At 45.9% G+C, this 27,653-nt stretch overlaps 2 protein-coding genes across 3 annotated transcripts in view; both read left to right on the top strand.

Moving 5' to 3' along the window:
- The first annotated feature begins 704 nt into the window (after positions 1 to 704).
- On the top strand, positions 705 to 17,733 carry LOC136696744 (rab GDP dissociation inhibitor alpha). Its single transcript, XM_066671399.1, has 11 exons — positions 705 to 931; positions 3,177 to 3,284; positions 4,808 to 4,907; positions 6,036 to 6,170; positions 6,358 to 6,556; positions 7,050 to 7,181; positions 7,267 to 7,366; positions 7,634 to 7,805; positions 9,686 to 9,830; positions 10,637 to 10,691; positions 13,228 to 17,733. The coding sequence occupies exons 1-11, from the start codon at positions 887 to 889 to the stop codon at positions 13,378 to 13,380; spliced, it is 1,344 nt and encodes a 447-aa protein (XP_066527496.1). The 5' UTR covers positions 705 to 886; the 3' UTR covers positions 13,381 to 17,733.
- A 6,427-nt stretch (positions 17,734 to 24,160) lies between these two features.
- Positions 24,161 to 27,653, top strand: part of LOC136697107 (protein kinase C and casein kinase substrate in neurons protein 1-like) — a 78,299-nt gene continuing 74,806 nt past the window's right edge. For both annotated transcript variants that reach the window (XM_066672046.1, XM_066672045.1), the window contains exon 1: positions 24,161 to 24,241. The gene's annotated coding sequence lies outside the window, so the exon portion shown is untranslated. The remainder of the gene's footprint in view (positions 24,242 to 27,653) is intronic.

Raw genomic sequence — 27,653 nt, 5'->3', positions numbered from 1 at the left:
TTCAAACAGCAAGCTTTTCATTGTGCATTTCCCCCCCAGATTTCTAAATGAAATAATAAATTAATGAAGTATTAACGACAAACAAAACATATCAGCGGATCAAATTTCGCTCCCTTTCTTTCTCGAATCATCCAGTCCACCTTAAAACAGCCAATAGGAAAATAGCGTGTCACAAGTATGGATGATGTGGATGGTTCCACTATTTAAGGTGGATCGAACGATAAACTGGAATAAACCCGGATAGGAATCCAAAAGTCCACGCTCTGACACTGTTTAAGGTGGAACGATAAGTTCTATTCAAACTGGCGATTAGGAAGCACAGGCTTTGCCACTATTTAAGGTGGAATGATATTACACATCAAAAGCCAACAGCAGGAATCATTGTATCATTTAAGGTGGAACGATTGAATAAGGCGATGGAGGCTGAGTTTACGGTGAAACGAAGAGCCGTAATGTCTGAACCATTTAAGGTGGAATGATTAAATAAGGAGCGATAATAACGGCAGAGATGCTGTACTGTTAAAGGTGAAACGATAGAGACAAATGGTTCATTTTCAACCATTTAAGGTGGAGCGATAGACTATAGGGAGACCGTAGCAGGAATGACGGCGCCATTTAAGGTGGAACGATTGCATATAGGGATTCAGCAGCAGGGATGGGAGGGGGGAATTAGGGCAGCGCCCTATTTGTCGACGCGGAAGGATCTGTGTTGGGAGCAACGCCGACGAGTCTGAGCGAAATACAAGGAGTTATAATTCTTTAAAAAAATAATTAAACGTTCATTAGACGCTATCAAAAGCTTGGAGCTGAGGTTTGCTGGGATTAGCTGGAAGTGTCATAGAGCATCTCGCGCAGGAAGAGAGAGAGGACACGGTTTCGAATAATAATGGATGAGGAATATGATGTGATCGTTCTGGGCACTGGACTCACGGTAAGAAAAAAGGAAAGGCAGCTGATGGCCAGAAAACGCGTGATATCGCATACAAATACGTTAAATGTGCGTCATTTTCACGTTTCCCTCGCTAAAACCTCTGTTTCCATAACGTTGACATCAGCAGGCATTATGTAATCTTCAGTCCAATGCAGATGCAGTGTGTTCATCTCACTTTCTCTCACTTTCCCCCATAAATACACAAGTATATGGTCAGATTGATGCATTCTGCATGTGTCCTGTTCATTTCTACTGGCTTTTGACTGTCAATATCGTAGCTGTGCATAATGTTCATTCATTTCTGGGGGTGAGGTTAAGCACAGCATTCTTGTATTGGGTATTCCCCCATTTTTGAAAAGCCAAATAGAACTAACACTTTTCCTATACATTACAAACGAGTTCAGCGAGTATTTACAGATGCCGGTAGCTTTGCACAAGGCCTTGCTCTTTTTGGAGGATGGATGGATGCTACGTGGTGCTGCTGAGGCCCTTTAACACGCCCTTTCTTTTCCTCTGCATTGAGCTCAACGAAGGAAGCCCACTCTATGTACAATATAAGCCCATAACTGCACAATGGCTTTCATTTGAACGTGCTGAAGAGACTCCAGAGACAAAAAGCCTGTGCTGAATAATGGGAGAAGACTGTAACCCTGATACCCTGCACTGAATTCAGTATTATAGTCTGTATAATAGCCAGGAACTCAAAACTGTGTATATTCAGAACAGCAGCTATTTATTCACATATCCTCCCCTTAGTCTTCACTCTAATCTGTTAACACAGCATTAAATATGTACTACTGCTTTTATTAGCAGCCCAAACAGTTCCTTATTGAGTTAAAAATAACTATAGAACATTGAAGATATAGTGTTAGTTCCACATTTTATATGATACACTTGATGAGTTAGCAGCGTTGTGTTTCAGTGTTTCATTGGAATTCTGGTTCAATATTTCAATAAGATACTTTTAATTATGGGTTAATGAATGGTTTACAGGTGTTTAAAGCCATTAATAAACATCTATGGAGATAGAGAAAGGGCATCTGTGACACATTGTGTCTGATGAACGTGTGGAGAAGACGTTTATAACTATAAACAACCATCTATAACCTAGCAATAAACAATTTATAGGTATTTTATAACTAATCTCTATAGATATATTATAGCTAGTCTCTATAGGTATATTATAGCTAGTCTATATAGGTGTTTTATAGCTAGTCTATATAGGTATTTTATAGCTAGTCTATATAGGTAAGACGTTTATAACTATAAACAACCATCTATAACCTAGCAATAAACAATTTATAGGTATTTTATAGCTAATCTCTATAGGTATATTATAGCTAGTCTCTATAGGTATTTTATAGCTAGTCTATATAGGTAAGACGTTTATAACTATAAACAACCATCTATAACCTAGCAATAAACAATTTATAGGTATTTTATAGCTAATCTCTATAGGTATATTATAGCTAGTCTCTATAGGTATTTTATAGCTAGTCTATATAGGTAAGACGTTTATAACTATAAACAACCATCTATAACCTAGCAATAAACAATTTATAGGTATTTTATAGCTAGTCTCTATAGGTATATTATAGCTAGTCTATATAGGTATTTTATAGCTAGGTTATTTTTCAGCACACACACACACACACACAGTCTGTGAAGTATTAAGAAGAATGTAAACACGCCCCTGTTTCCCCTCACTCTTCCACATTACAGATCTCCTTAACACAGTGCATCACATCACTCACTAATAAATATCCACTTCTAATGCATTATTGATGACTAAACCGTGAAAACAGTACATTATTGTAGCCCATTATTGCCATGATGTCCGAGCGGGAATGCGAGCCCCAGGCCAGATTACAGGATGTGAGCTCTAGATTGCAGGGTAGCAGTGGAGAAAGCGGCCAGCTCTGCTGTACACATGCAGATCCAAGGGTGGGGTTCTGGGGGAATGGCCCGTATCCCAGGGTGCACCTCTCCTCATGGTGCTCGCAGATGATCTGTGGTCTGGGAGCCATTCCGCTTGTGCAGAGCAGAGCCCTGTACTTCCCCACGTCTGTCTCTTTCTCTCCCCCACACACACAGAATATGAATATGATGATTTTTCAGTGCTGTTCCACATCGGAGTGCTGAATGTGGCTTATTTAACCATTAAATAGGTCTCGTTGTTTTAAAAGGTGTTCATTGAATTAAAGAAGTAATTATGAAACATGTGCGTCCGTGTGTGTGTTTTTAGGAGTGTATCCTGTCTGGTATCATGTCTGTGAATGGGAAGAAGGTTTTGCACATGGACAGGAACCCTTATTATGGCGGGGAAAGCTCTTCCATCACACCACTGGAGGAGGTCTGTACACAAACACTGCCACTTTTTTTTACAGTAAATACACAACGGCTGAAAAGACTCAGACACAAATGAATAGTACTCCACAGGGCGTGGGGTAAGACTGAGTATATATTCATTCTAATTTAATTACAGCGTCAGAAACTTCACAGGAACACATTCAGAACATTCTGAACTCCATAAACAGAAATATTAAGTAACACTATGATGTTTATCAGCCTTAAATATCTAAGTCTAATTGGTTGAGCCATATTTGAAGCCACCATGGCAGCACACATTTGCTAAGTTATTTAAAACATGGACTAATATCTGACAGATGTGTTTGTTGCTTGGCAACTGTAACGTACTGTTATCGTCGTTCTGCAGTGGACTGGCTCGTCACGGTTTCTGCCGTGTCTTCTCCTGTTCTCTGTAAATACCCTGATGCGTCGCGGTAAACAAAATGCTGAGATTTCATAGATAACGCTCATTAATAGGGATATGAATAACATGGACTGAGCTTAACGATGTCCTCTATTCTGTTATACTTTACTCTACACAGCCTGAACGTGCACACGCAGGGACTCCCCGACTGGTAGATTTACACCTGGAAACCTGTGCCAATTTGCTGCCAGGGAGGTGTTAGAAGTATTGATCTTTTTAGACGTCTTGTTCCCATCACTGTAACAGAGCAATGCACATTAAAGCTCTATAATGCAATGTTAATAAAATACATCAGTGGTTCTTAAACTTTTCTTCAGTGCCTCCCTTTCAGGTTGCGCAATAATCACATTTGGATTAGAATTATGCCCCTCCCTCTTCCCCACGTAATAGCTGTGTACCCCCTATAGGGGGCGCACCCCAAACCTTTGGGAATGACTGAACTACATTTGGTACAATTTATTTATTATTGACAATTTAAAAGTAATGATTGTCATGTGATCTTTTAGTGTTTATAATAGAGCCACGCTGCGTTATGCAACAACAGCTTTCAACTGTGATAAAATATCTTTGCTAGGTTTAATGCTTTCATTCACACTGAGTGTAGGATGTCAGCGATCCCTCTCTGTGTAACCCAGTAAACATTTAGCCGTTGATTCAACGTTGAAATAACGTAATGACTGCCGTCTAATCAACGTTCTCTTAAGGTTGAAAATGAAAGTTGAAAAGACGTCCAAACACAGACATTGAAAAGGCGACTATTAGACGTCCATTGACGTTATTAATTGGTCCTGAAATAAATTACTTGTATAAAACGCATTTTGGACGTCCACTGACGTTATCGATTGGTCACCACTTAACTAACTTATTAAGATGGATTTTGGACGTTCATTGACGTTTAAAACATGTCCTTGACGGACAGACTACTTTTAGACCTATTTTGAACGTCCAGGGATGTTCCTTGTTTACTGGGAAGAGTCACCTCAGTGAAGCACAATCAGGTAAATGGCAGTGATGTCATACAGGGCATGGACCCTGACTGGACGCCAGAAGGAGTGTCTCCGTCACCTCTTGCTTTTTGTTAATAATTTCTTGTTCCACTGCAGCTCTACAAGCGCTTCAACCTGCCGGACAGTCCTCCAGAGTCCATGGGCCGAGGAAGGGACTGGAACGTTGACCTCATCCCAAAGTTCCTCATGGCCAATGGTAAGTAGCAGGCACACAGCAAATTCTCCAGTGTTAAATCCACACTAACTGTGTTCATTTAATACATTCACTCACACCCCTATGGACACTTTTATTTGAGTTGCCCACGCAGACACAGGGAGAACACACCAACTCCTCACAGACAGTCACCCGGAGGAAACCCACGCAGACACAGAGAGAACACACCACACTCCTCACAGACAGTCACCCGGAGGAAACCCACGCAGACACAGGGAGAACACACCAACTCCTCACAGACAGTCACCCGGAGGAAACCCACGCAGACACAGGGAGAACACACCACACTCCTCACAGACAGTCACCCGGAGGAAACCCACGCAGACACAGAGAGAACACACCACACTCCTCACAGACAGTCACCCGGAGGAAACCCACGCAGACACAGGGAGAACACACCACACTCCTCACAGACAGTCACCCGGAGGAAACCCACGCAGACACAGGGAGAACACACCACACTCCTCACAGACAGTCACCCGGAGGAAACCCACGCAGACACAGAGAGAACACACCACATTCCTCACAGACAGTCACCCGGAGGAAACCCACGCAGACACAGAGAGAACACACCACACTCCTCACAGACAGTCACCCAAAGGAAACCCACGCAGATACAGGGAGAACACACCACACTCCTCACCGACAATCACCCGGAGGAAACCCACGCAGACACAGAGAGAACACACCACACTCCTCACAGACAGTCACCCGGAAGAAACCCACGCAGACACAGGAAGAAGACACCACACTCCTCACAGACAGTCACCCGGAAGAAACCCACGCAGACACAGGGAGAACACACCACACTCCTCACAGACAGTCACCCGGAGGAAACCCACGCAGACACAGAGAGAACACACCACACTCCTCACAGACAGTCACCCGCAGTGGGACTTGAATCCACAACCTCCAGGCCCCTGGAGCTGTGTGACTACCTGCTGCACCACCGTGCCATCATTTTTTGTGGGAACAGACATGTTTAAAATAGGAATAGTATAGAACCTGATAAATCCAGGTCACCAAGTGTCAGTGATATTCAATTAGACATACAAAACATTGCAAAACATAAATGACAGGTTTCTTTCTTTCATACCTCCGTTTCTGCAGGTCAGCTGGTGAAGATGCTGCTGTACACAGAAGTGACCCGCTACCTGGACTTTAAGGTGGTGGAGGGCAGTTTTGTGTATAAAGGAGGGAAGATTTATAAGGTTCCCTCCACAGAATCCGAGGCTCTAGCTTCCAGTGAGTCAGATTTACAATTACGTTTAAAATCCTTACAGAACAAACGTATGCTGTAGTTTCGAAATGTACAATCCCTGAGGGAACAAACCTAGTAGCTCTAGACATTATTGCGTTGACTCTTCCTCCACAGTTGACCTACTGACCATTATAATCTTATATATGATGTTCTGTCCCCGTCATTGTGCAGACCTGATGGGCATGTTTGAGAAAAGAAGGTTCCGGAAGTTCCTGGTTTTCGTGGCCAACTTTGACGAGAACGACCCCAAAACCTTCGAGGGCGTGGACCCCAAGACCACCACCATGAGAGATGTGTATAAGAAGTTTGACCTTGGGCAGGATGTCATCGACTTCACAGGCCACGCCCTGGCCCTCTACAGGACAGATGAGTGAGTGCAGCCTAGGGTGGGAGTTCTAGAAATTACCATAACATGGAGTCATCATCAAAAATCATCACAGATAACAGGAGAGGAAGTGTAGCGTACACAAACTGAGCTAGCATAAGGTTAGAAGAGGTAGAACTGCAGTGCTCCACACTCAGAAAAGTACATTATTCATCACAAATTACACAGTTTTACACAATTTTAAAAATCTAGTATTATAATGTAAAAAAAAAAGGTTGTCTCATTCAAAAGCTGGTGCCATTCATTCTGTACACTGTCCCTGTCACTGCACCCCAGCATTGGGATCCGCACAGTCCACAGAGACCGCCCCCTGCTGGCCCTAATAATAGCGCTACGAGTAGCCGCCCAAGCTTTCTATAGATTGGAAATCTCCGAGTACAAGCCAGGCTTATGTAGCTGTCATTAGCCCTGCACTAAACTAAAGTAGCAGACGTCAGACACCGGTCCCACTTTGGCTGATTATATCCATTTCTTCCAGTTACCTGGACCAACCTTGTCTTGAGAGCATCAACCGTATAAAGCTGTACAGTGAGTCTCTGGCTCGCTACGGGAAAAGCCCATATCTGTACCCTCTGTATGGGCTTGGAGAACTGCCTCAGGGATTCGCCAGGTAATTAACCCCTTATCTACGGTCACTCACAGACAACAAGCTCTGACCGAGAGTCTAACTGCAGCCTTCATGGTCTTTTATACAGATTGAGTGCGATCTATGGAGGAACGTACATGCTGAACAAGCCAGTGGATGAGATTGTTATGGAGAACGGACGTGTGGTGGGCGTGAAGTCTGAAGGAGAGGTAATGCAGGCCATGACACTCTGAGCACATTATGTTTTCACGGTCCCCTACAGCAGAGGTCTTCTTTGGACCTAGGTTCCAGGGCAGGATTTTAAAGTGGCTATTGAGGGTCATAAGCATCTCAAATGGACCAATCAGGGACAGCCTTTGTGTAGATGTGGACCTGTCTTGGAAATTTTGCAATGAAAATTTGTAATGAACTCTGTGGATGATTGTTTGTTTTTTAAATGTTTTTTGTCCCCACCCACTCCTTCTATGGCACCGCAGGTGGCTCGCTGCAAACAGCTCATCTGCGACCCCAGTTACATCCAGGACCGCGTGCGCAAAGCTGGTCAGGTGATCCGCGTCATCTGCATCCTCAGCCATCCAATCAAAAACACCAACGATGCCAACTCCTGCCAGATCATCATCCCCCAGAACCAAGTCAACCGTAATTCTGGTCAGTGCCCACACGCAGTCAGGCTCATTAGCACATACAGAAATGTTCAAATAATGTAACTCTAAATTCATTTTCAGTGCATTAATGATGTCATGTTGCTCCCCGGGGCGGCACGGTGGTGCAGCAGGTAGTGTCACAGTCACACAGCTCCAGGGACCTGGAGGTTGTGGGTTAGATTCCCGCTCCGGGTGACTGTCTGTGAGGAGTGTGGTGTGTTCTCCCCATGTCTGCGTGGGTTTCCTCCGGGTGACTGTCTGTAAGGAGTGTGGTGTGTTCTCCCCGTGTCTGCGTGGGTTTCCTCCAGGTGACTGTCTGTGAGGAGTGTGGTGTGTTCTCCCTGTGTCTGCGTGGGTTTCCTCCGGGTGACTGTCTGTGAGGAGTGTGGTGTGTTCTCCCTGTGTCTGCGTGGGTTTCCTCCGGGTGACTGTCTGTGAGGAGTGTGGTGTGTTCTCCCCATGTCTGCGTGGGTTTCCTCCGGGTGACTGTCTGTGAGGAGTGTGGTGTGTTCTCCCCGTGTCTGCGTGGGTTTCCTCCAGGTGACTGTCTGTGAGGAGTGTGGTGTGTTCTCCCTGTGTCTGCGTGGGTTTCCTCCGGGTGACTGTCTGTGAGGAGTGTGGTGTGTTCTCCCTGTGTCTGCGTGGGTTTCCTCCGAGTGACTGTCTGTGAGGAGTGTGGTGTGTTCTCCCTGTGTCTGCGTGGGTTTCCTCCGGGTGACTGTCTGTGAGGAGTGTGGTGTGTTCTCCCTGTGTCTGCGTGGGTTTCCTCCGAGTGACTGGCTGTGAGGAGTGTGGTGTGTTCTCTCTGTGTCTGCGTGGGTTTCCTCCGGGTGACTGTCTGTGAGGAGTGTGGTGTGTTCTCCCTGTGTCTGCGTGGGTTTCCTCCGGGTGACTGTCTGTGAGAAGTGTGGTGTGTTCTCCCTGAGTCTGCGTGGGTTTCCTCCGGGTGACTGTCTGTGAGGAGTGTGGTGTGTTCTCCCTGTGTCTGCGTGGGTTTCCTCCGGGTGACTGTCTGCGAGGAGTGTGGTGTGTGCTCCCTGTGTCTGCGTGGGTTTCCTCCGAGTGACTGTCTGTGAGAAGTGTGGTGTGTTCTCCCTGAGTCTGCGTGGGTTTCCTCCGGGTGACTGTCTGTGAGGAGTGTGGTGTGTTCTCCCTGAGTCTGCGTGGGTTTCCTCCAAGTGACTGTCTGTGAGAAGTGTGGTGTGTTCTCCCTGAGTCTGCGTGGATTTCCTCCGGGTGACTGTCTGTGAGGAGTGTGGTGTGTTCTCCCTGAGTCTGCCTGGGTTTCCTCCGGGTGACTGTCTGTGAGGAGTGTGGTGTGTGCTCCCTGTGTCTGCGTGGGTTTCCTCCGAGTGACTGTCTGTGAGAAGTGTGGTGTGTTCTCCCTGAGTCTGCGTGGGTTTCCTCCGGGTGACTGTCTGTGAGGAGTGTGGTGTGTTCTCCCTGTGTCTGCATGGATTTCCTCCAGGTGACTGTCTGTGAGGAGTGTGGTGTGTTTTCCCTGTGTCTGCGTGGGTTTCCTCCGGGTGCTCCGGTTTCCTCCCACAGTCCAAAAACACACGTTGGTAGGTGGATTGGCGATTCAAAAGTGTCCGTAGGTGTGAGTGTGTGAGTGAATGTGTGAGTGTGCGTTGCCCTGTGAAGGACTGGTGCCCCCTCCAGGGTGTATTCCTGCCTTGCGCCCAATGATTCCAGGTAGGCTCTGGACCCACCGTGACCCTGAACTGGATAAGGGTTACAGATAATGAATGAATGTTGCTCCCCGATTTATTGTTGTTTAGTCTGAGTGTAATATTTTCTGCAGCACTACACTGATCTGTGATCTAGCTCATTCACATCTAGATTCTTCACATTAAATCAACTCATGTTTTTCCTCTGTTCCAGATATATATGTATGTATGATATCATATGCTCATAACGTGGCGGCTCAGGGCAAGTACATTGCCATAGCGAGCACCACAGTGGAGACCAGCGACCCTGAGGCCGAGATCCAGCCAGCTCTGGAGCTGCTGGAGCCCATTGACCAGAAGTCAGTTTTTCAACATTTAATATTTTAATTACTGTTACTACTACATCATTTCCATAGCTGCTAACGTGGTCAGTGATATTTAGTTCCGCATATTCCCCCAGGATCAATAAAGCCTTCGTATAAGACACTATTACAGTGAAGATGGAGGTACAAGTGCTTTTAACTTTAAGTGTAAGAGTAAGGAGTTAAAACGGACATCTCAAAGTGTGGCAAGGGACTGAGGACCCACAGTCCAGTTGGGTTACATTTAAATGGCATGTAACTGGTAACAATATATTGATATCTTGGCCAGAACATTAGCTATCCCAGTGGGAAAAAAAAATCCACAGTCAATCATCTACAAAAATTGTTGGGAAAACAAAAGCAGCACTTGTGATGTCACAAAAGCTATAGGGCAAAGTGAACCTGAAGGGTGCTTGGGAACGTGTGTTCTACAGGCCCCCGGAGACATTGACATGACGTTTGGCAAATACAGCTCTTCACAAAATGACTTATTAGAATAATTATGTTGAAATATTTAATGTAGGGCCTTGAAGCCTTAATTATTCAGTTAAATTTAAAGATGGAAGTCGATGTGGCTTTTTATTCCCGCATATGGTATATAAAAAATGGCAAGACTGATCCCAGATCAGCCCATTTAGTGTTAAGTTATTCTCTATTCTTGGGAAAGGAAACTGTGTGAAAAGCCTGTGGCTTCTGTGGACAGTAATAAAGCAGACCGGTCACAGAGAGAGTCAAATGACTTTGCCGCAGGGGATTTGTGCCGTTTCTTTTACACGCTGCGCTCTGTGTGATTGGTTCTGCAGGTTTGTGGCCATCAGCGATCTGTACGAGGCGTCAGATGATGGAGCAGAGAGTCAGGTCAGTGTCACACTCTTTATTAATCATTACCTCATATCATGTTTAGGAAGCAGTGCCATCAACAAGTGCCATAAAAGTAAATGAACAAACTGGAGCCTCCTTCCAAGCTCTGTTTTGGATCTTGGAACAAAACCTTTAGAGATTATTGTATTATGCCCTGAAATATGTACATTTTATATATTATTAAAGAGCAGTCTGTAATACTTTCAGGCCCCTCCCCAAATACATAGCTCACACAGGTTGCCAGGTTGAGGATAAATACACCTACACAAATGCGCACAAACAGGGTCAAGAACTTTGGACTTCCATCGCTGAGAAGGATGTGGCGTAATCAACCTATTTACACAAAAAAAAGGGTACATCATTTCACTAAAACATCCACCTACGCTTAATGCTTGCCTTTACAGTTCCACCTTAAATGATTCACTAGGAGATGCTGAGATTTTTCCCCATACACATTAAATGTCATTTAAGGAGGCGGATGTTTGTGTCTTATTCACAGTTTTAATATTTAAATGTTTAGTTCCACGCAGCTTGGAGGAGCAACAGGTAGTGTCACCGTCACACAGCTCCAAGGGTCTGGGATTGGTGGTTCCAGTCCCACTCCATGAGGAGTTTGGTGTGTTCTCCCTGTGGCCGCATTGGTAGGTGGATTAGCGACTCAAAAGTGTCCATAGGTGTGAGTGAATATGGGAGTTTGTCTCACCCTACGAAGGACTGGCGCCCCCTCCAGGGTGTGTTCCCACATTGCGTCCAGTGATTCCAGGAAAACACCCTGGAGGGGGCGCCAGTTCTTCACAGGGACACACAATTCGCTGTGTTTTTGGACGGTGGGAGTAAACCCACACAGACACAGGGAGAACACAACACACTCCTCACAGACAGTCACCCGGAGGAAACCCCCGCAGACACAGGGAGAACACACCACACTCCTCACAGACAGTCACCCAGAGGAAACCCCCGCAGACACAGGGAGAACACACCACACTCCTCACAGACAGTCACCTGGAGGAAACCCCCGCAGACACAGGGAGAACACACCACACTCCTCACAGACAGTCACCCAGAGCGGGACTCAAACCCACAACCTCCAGGTTTCTGGAGCTGTGTGACTGCGACGCTACCTGCTGCGCCGAATGAATGTTTAGTTCTACATTAAATGGCATCAGTTTACGATACTATCCTACATTAGTATTGTAAACTGCCACATTTTAAGGTGGAACTGAACATTAATGTCCTAAAATGACACAAAGTGTATGGGGGGAAAAAAAAGACTTATTTTAAGCCCCATATTATGGAAAGTCAATTACATGACATGCCATATAAAACCTTCAGGTATTAGGTAAATTAGAGGATCCCAAGTCCAGTTTTTGTGACCTACACTTTAGTGAAAGAACTAATTCAGGAACATCAGGAGACAGTCTGATTAGCTCTACAGAGCCAAAGAAAAATATAAACTTGGAAAAAATAGACTTCCAAGGAAATCCACAAGAGTGAGGCGCCTAGAGAAAGGTCTGGACTTAGAAATGTCGTTACCAAACTACCAGCTCAGCTTTACATCAGCTCTCTGTAAAGAGAATCCAAGACTGAGCGCTGATCAGAGAGAGAGCTCTCCTTTAGTTGGAGCAGACACAGGTGCTGCCCATTGGTTTTGATTATTGAGGAGGAGTTCTGTACTGCCCCCTGCAGGAAATACAATATATGGCCAGAGGTTTGTGAACAGCTGCTCATCCAGCGTTTCTTCTGAAGTCAAGGGTATTAAAGTAATTAATAAGTAGCTTGTCCCTGCTGTGATTCTGAAACACTACTTTCCACCTTAAGATGAGCAGGAGGAACTGGCATTTACTAACATCTCCTTCCACCTTAAACTGGGCACCAGTGACATTCTGGCATCAGCAGAATGTTCTATCCACTTTAAATAATGCATCGGTTACATTCTGGTGCCTACAGAACTTTACATTCCACCTTAAATGGAGCCAAAATGACTAGGTGTGGCAGAATTCTCCATTCCACCTAAAATGGTGCAAATATTTTCATTCCACCTTAAATGGTGCAGAGTTTATAATGTGACCTAGATAGAATTATACAATTAGTCTTAAATGCTGCATTATTTAAGGTGGAATGGAGAATGCCTCTGCCTTGGCTACTGTAATTTCAGCTCCATTTAAGGTGGATTGGAAAATTAAGTAGGCACCATAACGTCATTGCTACCCTTGTTATGTTGGAACGAAAAGCTGGTAAACACTTGTGACTGCTGCACCTTTTAAGGTGGAAAGGAGAGTTCCAATAAGAAGATAATGAGAAAATAAGGCTATTTTCAGGCTGTAAAAATCCATTTTTGCTTCCACATGGCACTCTGAGACCCTCTGAGCTCAGTGAGATGGGGCAGATCTACCCACACAAGGAGGCGGGTCAGTCTCTGCATCTGGTCTCTACTGCACAGACTCTGGTTGCAAATTTAACAACATGGCGGACAGTTCCGAACGAGCACTACTCTCCTGATAACCCAAAGGTCTCTGTATGGTTTCCTCCGCAGATTTTCTGCTCCAGAGCATACGACGCCACCACCCACTTTGAGACGACCTGCAACGACATTAAGGACATCTACAAGCGCATGACTGGAAGTGACTTTGACTTTGAGAACATGAAGCGCAAACAGAACGACGTGTTCGGGGAGGACGAGCAATGAGGGTGCGGGGCAGCGGCGTGTGTATGTGTGTGTTTGTGGACGGGTGGGTGGTGTTGGGTGGAGGTGGTGAAAGTTCGGACGAGGCTGGGTGAAGGGGTGGGTCTAAGGGTCGTCTCCAGGAAACATGGTTGAATCCCAGATGGCTCCTGGTAGGAGCTATTTGGGATACAAGCCACTGAGGGATGAGGGGAAATTCGGAGGAGAATGGAAGCTTAGATTTTCAACTACAGCACTGTGTTCAACCCTGGGAGCCCCGTAGCCCACCCAGTTCTACCTTCACCATCACCCCACACACACACACACACACACACACACACACACACACACACACACACAAACACACATAGCCTTCTCTCTTAAACTTTCCCTCTTTCATCTTCAGCCTGTCTGCACCGCGCGCTTCATGCTGTACATTTCTGCCAGCTCCGTTTCTTTTCTGTTTGTAGTTCCTTGTAGTTTGAGTGTAGTTTGAGAGAAATGTGCTGGACATATTTTCAGTCCTTGAACTGATCTGTCTTTATATTAAACTGGACAGCTCCAGGTCTTCAGAGTGAAATGCTGAGATGCAGCCAATTCCCCACAGACACATGAAAATGGCAATTGAAGCCTTAACAATGCTTAGTATTCCACTACAAAAGCTTTATTTAAGACTTTAACACTGGTCTATATTTAATAAATCTAACACACTATTCTTTAAAGGGTTGTATCTTACAAAAGAGGAGCATTCAGGCCTAAGACTAACGTTTAATAAGCTATTTGCCACGTTAGGTATCTGTCATCGCATCCTTTAGATGTGTTTGTGTTTATCATTGTTCTCACTACAGTACCCAGCATGCATTAGGCAAATTGGCCGTCCCCCAATGACATCATCAGAAGGGAGTGTAGCCTTTTTAAACTGGAAAACCTCGTTCTAGAAACCATTTTAGGAGGCGGGTAGGCGTATTACCAATGGACGGAGTACACTTCGTACAGGGTTTCATTGTGTACTTTAGACAGACTGCCCCTTTAACCCTTTAAGAACCAGTACAATGAAAGATCAACTGTAGGCTGTCTTCATAAGCTATTTCATATGAACACACGGCCTTTTCCTGGAAGCGTGCTGGGCTTCGCTTCTAGAAAGTCATGCATTATTTCTGATTTGACACATTTCCTCCATGCACTAAGCCGACTGCTGTGCTGTACTAAAGCGCTGGAAGCATCACTTGCTCGTGTTGAGAAGTACGTTGAATGGGCTGAGTTCAGTGATGTCGTATCAGCTGGAGTCTGATATGTGGAGGGCCTTACTGTTGTGGTGGGTGTTTGTTAATATTGACGGGGCAATCCGGCCTAAAATTAGCATTTTATTTTATCTGTAATGTTAGCGCAGTCTGATCCAGCTGGAATTCATTCACTAATTCTTATAACATCAAAGTTATCGCACTTTGGCTTTACGTAAATATATCCAACCACTGCAAACCTTCTAATGCATTAATGCAAAGATTAATGAATAATAATAATTGTGGGATTTAGCTTCCTAGCGGTAAGCTAGTGCATTTTCTAAAGATCCACCTTAAGACGCATCATCAGAAGGTGTTTCAAATCAGAAGTTCTCACTCTGAGCTCAATATAGCAACACCGCAGGAGACAAGAAGGAATATTTACAACAGAGGTAGCAAGACATACATCTCTATTTTGGCCGGAGTGCCCCTTTAAGGTTAGCAGACATTAGCAGTTGGGTAAGGACTTCATAGTAATGTTTTTCTGAATGTGAGGTGGGAAGAAAGGGAAGTAGAGAAGTAGAGGAGATGGAAATGTGAGGATGGAGGACTGCCTGGATGTTTTCTGTTTTGTGATGAGGTTGATTTGACCCTAACCCTCAGCCTAAACCCCACATCCTCATCTTCAGACCTTAAACTGAACTTAAACTGTGAACTGTGAGGGTTTCCATTTCCATTGGGTTTGTATTAAGTTTCCCGTTCCTCACCACAAACTCCTCGGACACCCCTGATAGTTAGAGATATGTTGGCTGTGCCCTTGCTGTTGGCTGGAAAGCCAGGTTTCCAAATGCAATCGCACATTGAAGAAATGGAGGCACTGAATATACTCATTACATCGATGCTACTGTTGGCAAATGCCACTTTGCTAGTGCATGGCTATCGTTGACTCTACTCTACTCTGCTGGTACTATTTTTAGTCCCTGCTCGCTGTCAGTTCCAAGCAAGCCAACTAGGGACCAAAGTGTAAGGTGTAAACCTTGCAGAGCACTCATTGGCCAGCGGGAATTGTCATCACTCTATACGACAAAGTGCAGACATCCAGCACCAACTTACCATCTGTAAAAATTCCAATCGTCAGCAGAGACGACGTTAGTTTTTATCCGACTCAAAACAGCAGCTCTTGAAATTACGTTATTGTCTTTTGAAGAGGTCCAAACGCTCCTTGGATCGGTGGCTGATGGAAAAAACAACAACAACATCAACAACATGTGAATACACAGTGAGATTTCAAAATGGCGCCTGTTTGAGACGGTGCTTTGCATCATCACTAGCTCCGTTTCAGTGGGGAGCCATTAGTCGATAACGAGCCAGGTATCAGGTTCCAAACAGCGAGAGTCGAGTAGAGCCCAGCAGTGCCAATTCGTAACTTAAGTAGAAGTCAAGTGACTGTGTTGCTATATTGTATATTGTACACTTTATTGTAGGTGTTTGGTAATGATACCTGACATAGGCTTACATTCACATCTCTAAAGCCTTATTCCAGCCGTCTCTATGACAACCGACACTTGTTGGAATACCCTTTATAGATGTGGGGGTACAGTTAGCGTGAATGGAACCTACAGTAAAGTGAAATTGAGTAAATTCATGTCTATTTTTCAGTGCGATTCTGGAAACGTTAAACCCTTAAATAAAAGATGAGCTACAGATGGTACCCGTGCAATATGAAGAGCCGCTGTGGAGGTGCTGCTTTGGCACGTAGGGCAGGGTGGTCGATCACATTCTCTACTATGTCACTCCCAGGCGAGTCCCTAAAATTCAGAGAGGGCTTAGTGGGCCTCGGACAACACTGCCACAGCGTTCCAGTCCAACCTTAAGGGACTACAGCTCATTGTTTCTTCCTCAGCCTGACATTATTTCATACCACCCTTCTCCATCCCTGTGAACAGCTTGAGTTTACATCACCAGACGGACAGAGGCCCTGACCATCTGCAACTAGCCTTTGTTTGGCGGTCCTAGTGAGTTCTTGTAGGTTTGAAGTAGGACGAATGCATAATATCACACTCGGAAAGTTCACAGAAAGCCAAACGATGTTTAAACGATCATGGTCTGTGTTTAAGTCTGGCCTTAAAGGGGAATTACCTTACTGCGATCAGCAGGGCTCCTTCTTGAAGGGTTTCTTGAAGTCAGCTGGTTATATTCGCTACATCTACCTTTGTATTCATTCATTCATTCATTGTGAACTGTCTCCTCCTCTTTTATGACGTTTCTGGCTCTTTTATGAGTTCACTATGCATTCTGGGTGTTTGTGTTCTTTTACCTAGTGAGTGTGTCAGTGTAGAGAGTGTAGCACAGAGGCTCAATTGCTTGGAAATATGGGACTCTTTTATTCTTGGTGAAAAGGTTCCCCTTTAACCTCCCCTTTGCCTTAAAACTGGATTCTTATAAAAAATGCAAGCACCAGTGTCAATGAGCCTTTTCAATCACTCACCCACACACACACACACACACACGTTTGTTTTTGTGGAGAATTACCCTAACCTTATCCATAAGTACCACTAGTCTAACACTAACCCTAACCCCAAGTGTATTTTTTTCACGCTGTGGGAATCAGCTGGAGATCTACACAAGAGAAGTCCATACAATGAGTGTGTGTACAGACCTTAGTCCCCACAAATGCAGTAAAACAAGATACACACACATCACACACAGCTCCTGTGGAAAGACCAGCCTCTCTGCTGCACGTTGTGAAGGTCTTAACTCTGTGTTTAGGTGAAAGAGAGGTGATGTGCCTGGAGAATAGCTCTGACTCAAACGACTGGAAACTAAACTTCTTCTGTGCGTTGATTTATTTAAATTGTGTTTTCTCATAAAAGCTGCATCTGGATTTTGTTTATCACTCACTTTCATTTCTTAACTCAATGATATCTATTTATTTAATTTAAAATGTGAAATTGTTTTTTTTTATCTGGTTTTCGTGCCACGTTCTTCGGTTTAGAGGGACACGCTGAATCATTGAACATAACACGACTGATGAGTAGTCTGACCCGCGGGTCTCCTTTAAACAACTAGTATGTGAACAGTACCTAATGCCCTCCTTAAACAAATGAAGTAAAACAGATGTATGAATTAAAACAATATGAAACAATAAAGGCACATGAAAGACTCCGAGGGTGTTGGCTTGTGTTCTTCTGACAGCTCATGGTTTCTGTGGCACTGGGGGTGGTGTCTCTGTCTCACAGCCACAGGGTTCTCCTCTGTGAGGTGGTTCTCACTGTGCCTGTGTGGGTTCTTTTTGGGTGCTCCAGTTTCCAGCATATTAATTATCTGTGAAACATTACACAGGTGTGTGTGTGAGTGACTGGGTGAGTGAGTGTGTGAGTGACTGGGTGTGTGAGTGACTGAGTGCGTGTGTGAGTGACTGGGTGAGTGTGAGTGACTGGGTGTGTGTGTGTGTGTGTGTCAGTGACTGAGTGAGTGACTGGGTGAGTGTGAGTGACTGTGTGTGTGTGAGTGACTGGGTGTGTGTGTGAGTGACTGGGTGTGTGTTTGAGTGACTGGGTGAGTGTGTGAGTGACTGGGTGTTTGAGTGACTGGGTGAGTGTGTGAGTGTGTGAGTGATTGGGTGTGTGTGTGAGTGACTGTGTGTGTGTGTGGGTGACTGGGTATGTGTGTGAGTGACTGGGTGAGTGTGTGAGTGACTGGGTGAGTGTGTGTGAGTGAGTAAGTGTGAGAGTGACTGGGTGAGTGTGTGAGTGAGTGAGTGTGTGAATGACTGGGTGAGTGTGTGTGAGTGAGTAAGTGTGAGAGTGACTGGGTGAGTGTGAATGACTGTGTGTGTGTGTGTCAGTGACTGGTTGAGTGTGAGTGTGTGAGTGACTGGGTGTGTGTGTGAGTGACTGGGTGAGTGTGTGAGTGACTGTGTGTGTGTGAGTGAGTGAGTGTGTGAATGACTGGGTGAGTGTGTGTGAGTGAGTAAGTGTGAGAGTGACTGGGTGAGTGTGTGAGTGACTGGGTGTGTGTGTGAATGACTGGGTGTGTGTGTGAGTGACTGGGTAAGTGTGTGAGTGACTGGGTGTGTGTGTGAGTGACTGGGTGTATGTGTGAGTGACTGGGTGAGTGTGTGAGTGACTGTGTTTGAGTGACTGGGTGAGTGTATGAGTGAGTGAGTGTGTGAGTGACTGGATGAGTGTGTGAGTGATTGGGTGTGTGTGTGAGTGACTGGGTGAGTGTGTGAGTGATTGAGTGTGTGAGTGACTGGGTGTGTGTGTGTGTGAGTGACTGGATGAGTGTGTGAGTGACTGTGTGAGTGTGTGAGTGACTGGGTGAGTGTGTGAGTGACTGGGTGTGTGTGTGAGTGACTGAGTGAGTGACTGGGTGAGTGTGTGAGTGACTGGGTGAGTGAGTGAGTGAGTGAGTGAGTGAGTGTGAGAGTGACTGGGTGAGTGTGTGAGTGAGTGAGTGTGTGTGTGTGTGTGTGTGAGTGACTGGGTGAGTGTGTGAGTGACTGGGTGAGTGTGTGAGTGACTGGGTGTGTGTGTGAGTGACTGAGTGAGTGACTGGGTGAGTGTGTGAGTGACTGGGTGAGTGAGTGAGTGTGAGAGTGACTGGGTGAGTGTGTGAGTGAGTGAGTGTGTGTGTGTGTGTGCGTGTGACTGGGTGAGTGTGTGAAACATTCCACAGGGGTAGGTGTGTGTGGCTGGGTGATTGTGTGTGTGTGTGTGTGTGTGTGTGTGTGTGTGACTGGGTGAGTGTGTAAAACTGTCCACAGGTGTAGGTGTGTGTGGCTGGGCGATTGTGTGTGTGTGTGTGTGTGTGTGTGTGTGTGAGACTGGGTGAGTGTGTAAAACATTCCACAGGTGTAGGTGTTTGTGGCTGGGTGAATGTGTGTGTCTGTGTGTGTGTGTGTGTGACTGGGTGAGTGTGTGAAACTGTCCACAGGTGTAGGTGGGTGTGGCTGGGTAAGTGTATGTGTGTGTGTGTGTGTGAGTGACTGAGTGAGTGTGTGAGTGACTGAGTGAGTGTGTGAGTGACTGAGTGAGTGTGTGTGTGTGTGTGTGAGTGACTGAGTGAGTGTGTGAGTGACTGAGTGAGTGTGTGTGATGTCCTGTAATAGACTGGCACCTTGTCCAATGTGTGTTTTCTTGCAGGCAGTGAGTTAGGGGGCTCCAGTCCCACCACAGCCCTAATCCTAATGGAGTGGTTACAAAAGAAGAATAAATAAATTAAAGAATGAATGTGACACACCTTCAGATCACGATGAAAAACAGCAGCTCTCTGGTGCCACCGAGTGGCGCCATTTTGTATTCCATCTGAAAGAGACGCTCTGCAAATCTGCACACAGTCTACAGTCTGTAATTGTAGACCTATGGTCAGTGAGAGAATGAGGAAGTCATTTTAACGTTATTGATCGATGCACACTCATGGTGAATCCTGTTTCACCCATTAGCCCTTCTAATGGCATAATGATGCTCATCCAAAATAGCTTTACAGTAGAGAGAACACTGCTGTGAGGATTTGATTGCACTCAGCCACTATGATAGCACGTGGTAGCAACAATCAACACAACCTTAGACACAGTGTGGGCCTCGGGAACTGGTGGAAAAGCCCATTAAACACTGGAATTACACTCAGACGGAAGCCCTGGGGATTACAGCTCTTTACGGATGTGTGCAGATGTGGGTTGTTGCATCATGGTGCCGTGTTACTTGTGTATGAGTGGTTCTGGATGAAAGCATCCGACAGTGCATCAGTGGAAATGTTAATGGTAAGAGGCAGTGTGACACACACACACACACACACTGAGAGAGAGAGCGAGAGTCAGAGAGCAGTGATGTCATAATGTGTACAAAATGTACACTGACTGAAGATGAGAAAAACAAATCTGCCCTCCACGTCTCTCTCTCTCTCTCTCTCTCTCTCTCTCTCTCTCTCTCTCGTCTCCTGACTCACACTCACGTACGTTACAATACATAGCTCCAATCAGAAACATAGCTCCAATCGCTAACAGTGAGGAGTTTGGTGTGTTCCCCCTGTGTTTGTGTGGGTTTCCTCCAGGTGCTCCGGCTTCTTCCCACAGTCCCCCCCCCCAAATAAAAACAAAACAAAAAAAAACACATGTTGGAAGGTGGATCATGTTTCAACTTATTTCTCAGGATTAAGGAGCGTCCACATCCACATCATTGCGCTCTTAAAAACCTTTGGAAACAGAAGCTGGGTCCTAAAAGGTTGTTGGTTCGATTCCCACGACCGGCAGGAAAGTTGGGGGAGGAGGGAGTGAAGGGACAGCACTGTCTTACTCCCTCAATCCACGACTGAGGGGCCCCTTGGGCAAGGCACTGAACCCACAACTGCTCCCTGGGCGCCGGGGATGGCTTCCTGCCGCTCTGGGTGTGTGTTCACAGCCCCTAGTGCACTAGTGTGTGTGTGTTCACTGCCACAAATGGGTTACATGTGGAAGACACATTTCATTGTGTGCTGTACAATGACAAATAATCGCACATTATCAGCTTTTTTTGGGGATAAAATGAGGCCTTGATCTAGTGTGAAATCTCGCAACCAAAGCTAATTATCTTTATTAATTCATTAATACATAATCAATTAATAATTAAAAGTGATTGATTTGAATATAGGAGCTTCCATATGAGATGAAATAGTAAGAAATATATAGAATATACACTGAGCGATCTGTGGATTAGGAACACCGACCTTGTGTCTACACTCTCTGTCCACTCTGTGAGACGCTCCTCCCTCGTTGGTCCACCTTGTAGATGTAGAGTCAGAGACAGTAGCTCATCTGTCGCTGCACAGTGTGTGTCGCTCGTCCTCTAGTCCTTCATCAGTGACACAGGACGCTGTCGGCTGGATGTTTTTGGTCGGTGGACTGTTCTCAGTCCAGACACTGAGGGGTTTAAAAACTCCAGCAGTCACTGCTGTGTCTGATCCATAACACATCAGTGTCACTGCAGCGTGTAGAATGTCATCAGTGGTTAATATTAAGGCACATTGCTATTAGCATCATGCCATTATTGCTGTCATTTCAAGGTTATGTTAAAAGGGAAATATGTGTTAAACATTAAACACCTGTTCTGTCACTGCAGGAAACACGTATTATTTATTGATTAAAGAGAAACAAGAACTTGACTCTGTGTATCAGTTACAGTCAAAAAAGGTGATGATGTGTCACCATTCGTCTGTTCAAATGCACAGGAAAGAAACCTCCTTATAGCTTCACCTCTAAAGCCATTTAAAGCCAAAAAAGACCACCAGCAACAGAAGTGTACCCTGTGAAGAAAAAGTGACAAGTACAGGTTTAGGGTTTAGAATGTAAATACACCCTGGAGGGGGCGCCAGTCCTTCACAGAAAAACACACACACTCGCACGTACAAACACTTTTGAGTCACCAGTCCACCTACCAACACCTACCTGTTTTTGGAGCGTGGGAGGAAACCGAACCACCCAGAGGAAACCCACGCGGACACAGGGAGAACACACCAAACTCCTCACAGACAGTCACTCGGAGGAAACCCACGCGGACACAGGGAGAACACACCACACTCCTCACAGACAGTCACCCGGAGGAAACCCACGCAGACACAGGGAGAACACACCACACTCCTCACAGACAGTCACCCGAAGGAAACCGACTCGGACACAGGGAGAACACACCACACTCCTCACAGACAGTCACCCAGAGGAAACCCACGCAGACACAGAGAGAACACACCACACTTCTCACAAACAGTCACCCGGAGGAAACCCACTCAGACACAGGGAGAACACACCACACTCCTCACAGACAGTCACCCGAAGGAAACCCATGCAAACACAGAGAGAACACACCACACTCCTCACAGACAGTCACCCGAAGGAAACCCACACAGACACAGAGAGAACACACCACACTCCTCACAAACAGTCACCCGGAGGAAACCCATGCAAACACAGAGAGAACATACCACACTCCTCACAGACAGTCACCCGAAGGAAACCAACACAGACACAGAGAGAACACACCACACTCCTCACAGACAGTCACCTGGAGGAAACCCACGCAGACACAGAGAGAACACACCACACTCCTCACAGACAGTCACCCGAAGGAAACCCACACAGACACAGAGAGAACACACCACACTCCTCACAAACAGTCACCCGGAGGAAACCCATGCAAACACAGAGAGAACATACCACACTCCTCACAGACAGTCACCCGAAGGAAACCAACACAGACACAGAGAGAACACACCACACTCCTCACAGACAGTCACCTGGAGGAAACCCACGCAGACACAGAGAGAACACACCACACTCCTCACAGACAGTCACCCGGAGGAAACCCACGCAGACTGTGTGACTGCAACACCTAGCTGCTGCTCCACCCTATTCTTTTATTATATTTTCTTTTTTTTTAATTATTATTCTTTTTATTATATCTCCTCAAAAAACAAAAACAGAAGACACACAGAAGTAATAACATAAGAGACGAGGCACGGTAAATACACAGTGTGTAAAGGTTACTGTTAGAAATATCTATTATTTACAGGTAAACAACAGCCCAACGTTTCGCGTGCATCCAGAGCAGGGCACGATGGGTAAACATGCATTAATAATAAGCATTAAATGAATGAAACAGACGTGATGCATATTTTATAGTGTAAACAGGGACGCGTGCAGATGACGAAGGCCAGTCGCATTCCAGTCGAAATGAATGTAATAAAGCGGTGGAAGCTGTCAAAGCCAGTACACTCTCTGACGTGGGGAATGTTTGTGGATAAAGGCTGCAGCATGCATGGTGTTTTACACAAGTCCATCCTCCTTCTCCTCCCACCACTCCAACCCTCCTCCCTTAGGGTTGCCAGATAGCAGCTTTTCACGCAAAGTGCGGAATCAGTTGTAAAGTTGTTTGTCCTGCATTTTAAGAGCTTAAACACTAAGGATAAACAGACACATTATGTTTGTAATTCTTAGAAATGAACACAGACACATGGACCCACTGCAACGGTGATGAGGATGAAGTGGTTACAGAAGATGAATGAAGCTTTGGAAAGTTAAATTATACTAAAATATGTAGCATTCATGCTTTATTCATCTATCACACACATATTTCTTCTGAATTAAATCAACACAGAGTCTAATGCGTAGCCTGTGCCAGTGTGTTTCGCCGTTGTGAGCCCTTACACTTGTGCATTAGTGTCTGTGTCACTCTGCAATTACACCACCACAACACTAGGGCTGCATCACAAATATCTTCCTCAACCCTGTGTAGTACACAATGTAGAGGTGAACTAGCAGTGAACAGAGTGTAGTTTACATGAGGTGCCAGGAAAGAATCAGATACAAAGCCAGCCACGTGTTCCCGCTTCTTGTAGCGAGTTTCTTTTTCCTACGCTCCTCCAAAAGTTACATAGTGCAGTTTATGCAGTGCTGAGCCCAGGGTAGCTATGACAGAACCCATATTCTCCCAATAAAGGGTCAATGAAGCACCACAATTATTTTGAAGCTATATTTATTTAAAGGTATGTGTATTAAGAGGTGTGTGCTGGGGATTATTCTTAGATCTGGCAACAACACCCCCCCCCCCAACCTCACTCCATCTCTGCATCGTGATCTCTCAGATGCAGAAGGAGCAGCGCAGGGGTCACCTTCCATCCGTCTCTGCAGCAGGGTAGGAGCTGATTAATGCTTTTATTTCATTAAAACATCAAACCCGTGCCGCGTTTTCTTTCGCGTCTCTTTGTTTCTTTTCGTCTCTGTTTTTCCTCATCGTTTGTTTTTCTCTGGCGGCTTTCGTGGTTTTTCTACCGCCTCTACCTCCACCGCAAGGGTGTCCAAAGTCAGTCTCAGCAGCTCGTAAAAAGCCATGGTTTGTTTATTGTATGTTCCCCGAGTCTGCGGCTGAAATGGCCCGGTTTGGATGCTGGATTAACCCCAGCGCTGCTGCTCTGAGCGACACAGGGCCATCTACAGAACGATGGGGAAATGGGCAGCAAAATAAACTCGATCTGGACGCGTAAAATATCACGTTTGCACGTTTTCTCTCTGCGGTTCTCCTTTGGGGGGGGGGGGGGGGGGGGGCGTGTTAGACTGTGGTTTGAGTGCGAATACCATCTTCTACTGTCAGGGTTCGTCGTTTTAAATCGGAGTCTGAGCTCGAGAAAGGGATGTGCGGTGAAAAACAAACGCGCTTGAACATTACCTGAGTAAACAGTATCAGGTGTGCGATAGGGTTCCGCTGCGTTTGCGAGAGAGAGAGAGAGAGAGAGAGAGAGAGAGAGAGAGAGAGAGAGAGAGAGAGAGAGAGAGACTGGGAAAAATAAATGATGCTTTACAGCATCTGAGGTGGAATGGAAAATAAACATTAAAGAACCCGAGGGAATTGAATGAGCGTGTGTGTTTGTGTGTGTGTGTGTGAGAGAGAGAGAGAGAGAGAGAGAGAGAGAGTGAGTAAACAGAGAGGGAGATAGTGAATGAGAGATATAGAGAAAGAAATAAGAATACAGAGAGAGAGAGAGAGAGAGAGTAAGAGAGAGAGTAAGAGAGAGAGAGAGAGAGAGAGAGATTGTTCTCTATGGTATTCTTTTGCTGAGTGGAGCTGAAGCCAGCGAGGGCATCCTGACTCTGTTATGTAACACTTTTGTCATAACACACACGGCAGTCGACGCATTTAACAGCCTCTGACAGCTTTATCCTCTGCACGAGCTGCAGACAGCACACACACACACACACACACACACACACACATACAGGCAGACCATCAGGTGTCTGTAGAATGTGTGGAGATATGTGTCTCAGCCTGTTATTCCTCTGTTTGTCAGTCCTCAGTGTGTTAGACCTCTGTCTGTTGGGCCGCGTTCCACTAGCCCTGAGACTCGTTGGATTCATGCAGTGGATCAGTTATTAATATCTTGTTTGTTATCAGCCAAAATAAGTTTAATATCGGTTTATTGAGCGTGACTTTTTTGGCTTCAGAAATAATTCACAAAGCTGTTAAAGCAGCTCTTAATAAGACAGACCAGCCTTAAACCAGGGCTTAATACATGCTCTGTCATGTTACATAACATCCCATAATGCAGTGTCACCTCCCCCCGGCCTCGAACACTGCACAGATCTCCTGCTTTCATGTTTCATCAATCAAGGTTCTGGCACTACAATACCCAGCATGCACTGTGCAGATACGTCACTGACTCACAGGGAATCCCTTCTCCCTACTGCAATAAAGAACACCCCCCCCCACCCAGCCCCCACACTTTCAATAACATTCAAAACAGCCTGTCCTCAAATATCCACTCCGACATCTTCCACCTCCAGAACCCCACCCTCTGGAGACTTCATGAGGCCAGCAAGGGATAAACATAGTGGGATGACCATTACTTCTCCATGGTCTTGTCCGTGTACTGGTAAACTGAACGAATGGCAGTGATTCATTGTTAATGATTGAGGAATACTCAGTGGCTTTAAGCCCATATTAAATTATGCCTATACTAATATAATCAGGTGCGGCACGGTGGCGCAGCAGGTAGGTGTCGCAGTCACACCGCTCCAGAAGCCTGGAGGTTGTGGGTTCGATTCCCGCTCCGGGTGACTGTCTGTGAGGAGTGTGGTGTGTTCTCTCTGTGTCTGCGTGGGTTTCCTCCGGGTGACTGTCTGTGAGGAGTTGGTGTGTTCTCCCTGTGTCTGCGTGGGTTTCCTCCGGGTGACTGTCTGTGAGGAGTGTGGTGTGTTCTCCCTGTGTCTGCGTGGGTTTCCTCCGGGTGACTGTCTGTGAGGAGTTGGTGTGTTCTCCCTGTGTCTGCGTGGGTTTCCTCTGGGTGACTGTCTGTGAGGAGTGTGGTGTGTTCTCCCTGTGTCTGCGTGGGTTTCCTCTGGGTGACTGTCTGTGAGTAGTGTGGTGTGTTCTCCCTGTGTCTGCGTGGGTTTCCTCTGGGTGACTGTCTGTGAGGAGTGTGGTGTGTTCTCCCTGTGTCTGCGTGGGTTTCCTCCGGGTGACTGTCTGTGAGGAGTGTGGTGTGTTCTCCCCTGTGTCTGCGTGGGTTTCCTCCGGGTGACTGTCTGTGAGGAGTGTGGTGTGTTCTCCCCTGTGTCTGCGTGGGTTTCCTCCGGGTGACTGTCTGTGAGGAGTGTGGTGTGTTCTCCCCTGTGTCTGCGTGGGTTTCCTCCGGGTGACTGTCTGTGAGGAGTGTGGTGTGTTCTCCTCTGTGTCTGCGTGGGTTTCCTCCGGGTGACTGTCTGTGAGGAGTGTGGTGTGTTCTCCCCTGTGTCTGCGTGGTTTTCCTTCGGGTGTCTGTCTGTGAGGAGTTGGTGTGTTCTCCCTGTGTCTGCATGGGTTTCCTCCGGGTGACTGTCTGTGAGGGGTGTGGTGTGTTCTCTCTGTGTCTGCGTGGGTTTCCTCCGGGTGCTCCGAATATTATCATCACCATTGGAGATCGAGCATGCGGTTTAGAGGTGATGCCCTGTGGTGTGTCCAGTCAGTGGTGTAGCCGGCTATAGGTTTGACGGAGTTGCTTTGCTGTTTTTTTGCAGAGTCCAGGCTGTTGAGTTTGTGTGGAGTTGTTTGAGAGCTGTCCTGGGTGCTGAAGTCAGTATTGATCTCTCAGCATGAGCTGGACTGACTATTGGTCAGCAGGGTCTCTGTAATGAGCTCCAGAAAGGCAGTGTTGGCAGAATAGACTGAGGACGGTGAAGAGAGCTTAATATAGTGGTCACTTAAAGACGGATAATGTGGAATAACATCTGTCTTGTTTGGGAGCCACATAGGTCGCCCCCAGCTGGTTGTAAATGAAAATGCTTCACCAAGAACCCCTTAATGCCTTGAGAAGGAAATGAAGACTCCACAAACTGTGATATTGCAGTTCTAACGACAGAATCTTCATTTGTTTATTTACTTATGGCAGTTTTGCTCAATTTGTTTTAATTGCCAACTCCACCCACCAGTTAACGCTCATCCGATTATATGATGCCATCAAGCTGTGAGGGTGAAAGTAAGAACATGCATCCCCTGACACATGTAAAGCCAGTCACCACTTCATTTTGAAGTACATTTAATGGTACAACGCACTTGGAGAAGACACACCGCCTCA

The sequence above is a fragment of the Hoplias malabaricus genome, chromosome 5 (assembly GCF_029633855.1).
Source record: "Hoplias malabaricus isolate fHopMal1 chromosome 5, fHopMal1.hap1, whole genome shotgun sequence".
Classification (NCBI taxonomy): domain Eukaryota; kingdom Metazoa; phylum Chordata; class Actinopteri; order Characiformes; family Erythrinidae; genus Hoplias; species Hoplias malabaricus.
Note: the sequence above shows the minus strand (reverse complement) of the source record. Positions and strands in the feature narration are given on the sequence as shown.

Excerpts from the sequence above, each read along its gene's own strand:
- LOC136696744 (XM_066671399.1), top strand. The coding sequence starts at position 887 with ATGGATGAGGAATATGATGTGATCGTTCTGGGCACTGGACTCACG. Across the intron at positions 3,285-4,807 it reads CCATCACACCACTGGAGGAG|CTCTACAAGCGCTTCAACCT; the intron begins GTCTGTACACAA and ends GTTCCACTGCAG. Across the intron at positions 6,171-6,357 it reads ATCCGAGGCTCTAGCTTCCA|ACCTGATGGGCATGTTTGAG; the intron begins GTGAGTCAGATT and ends GTCATTGTGCAG.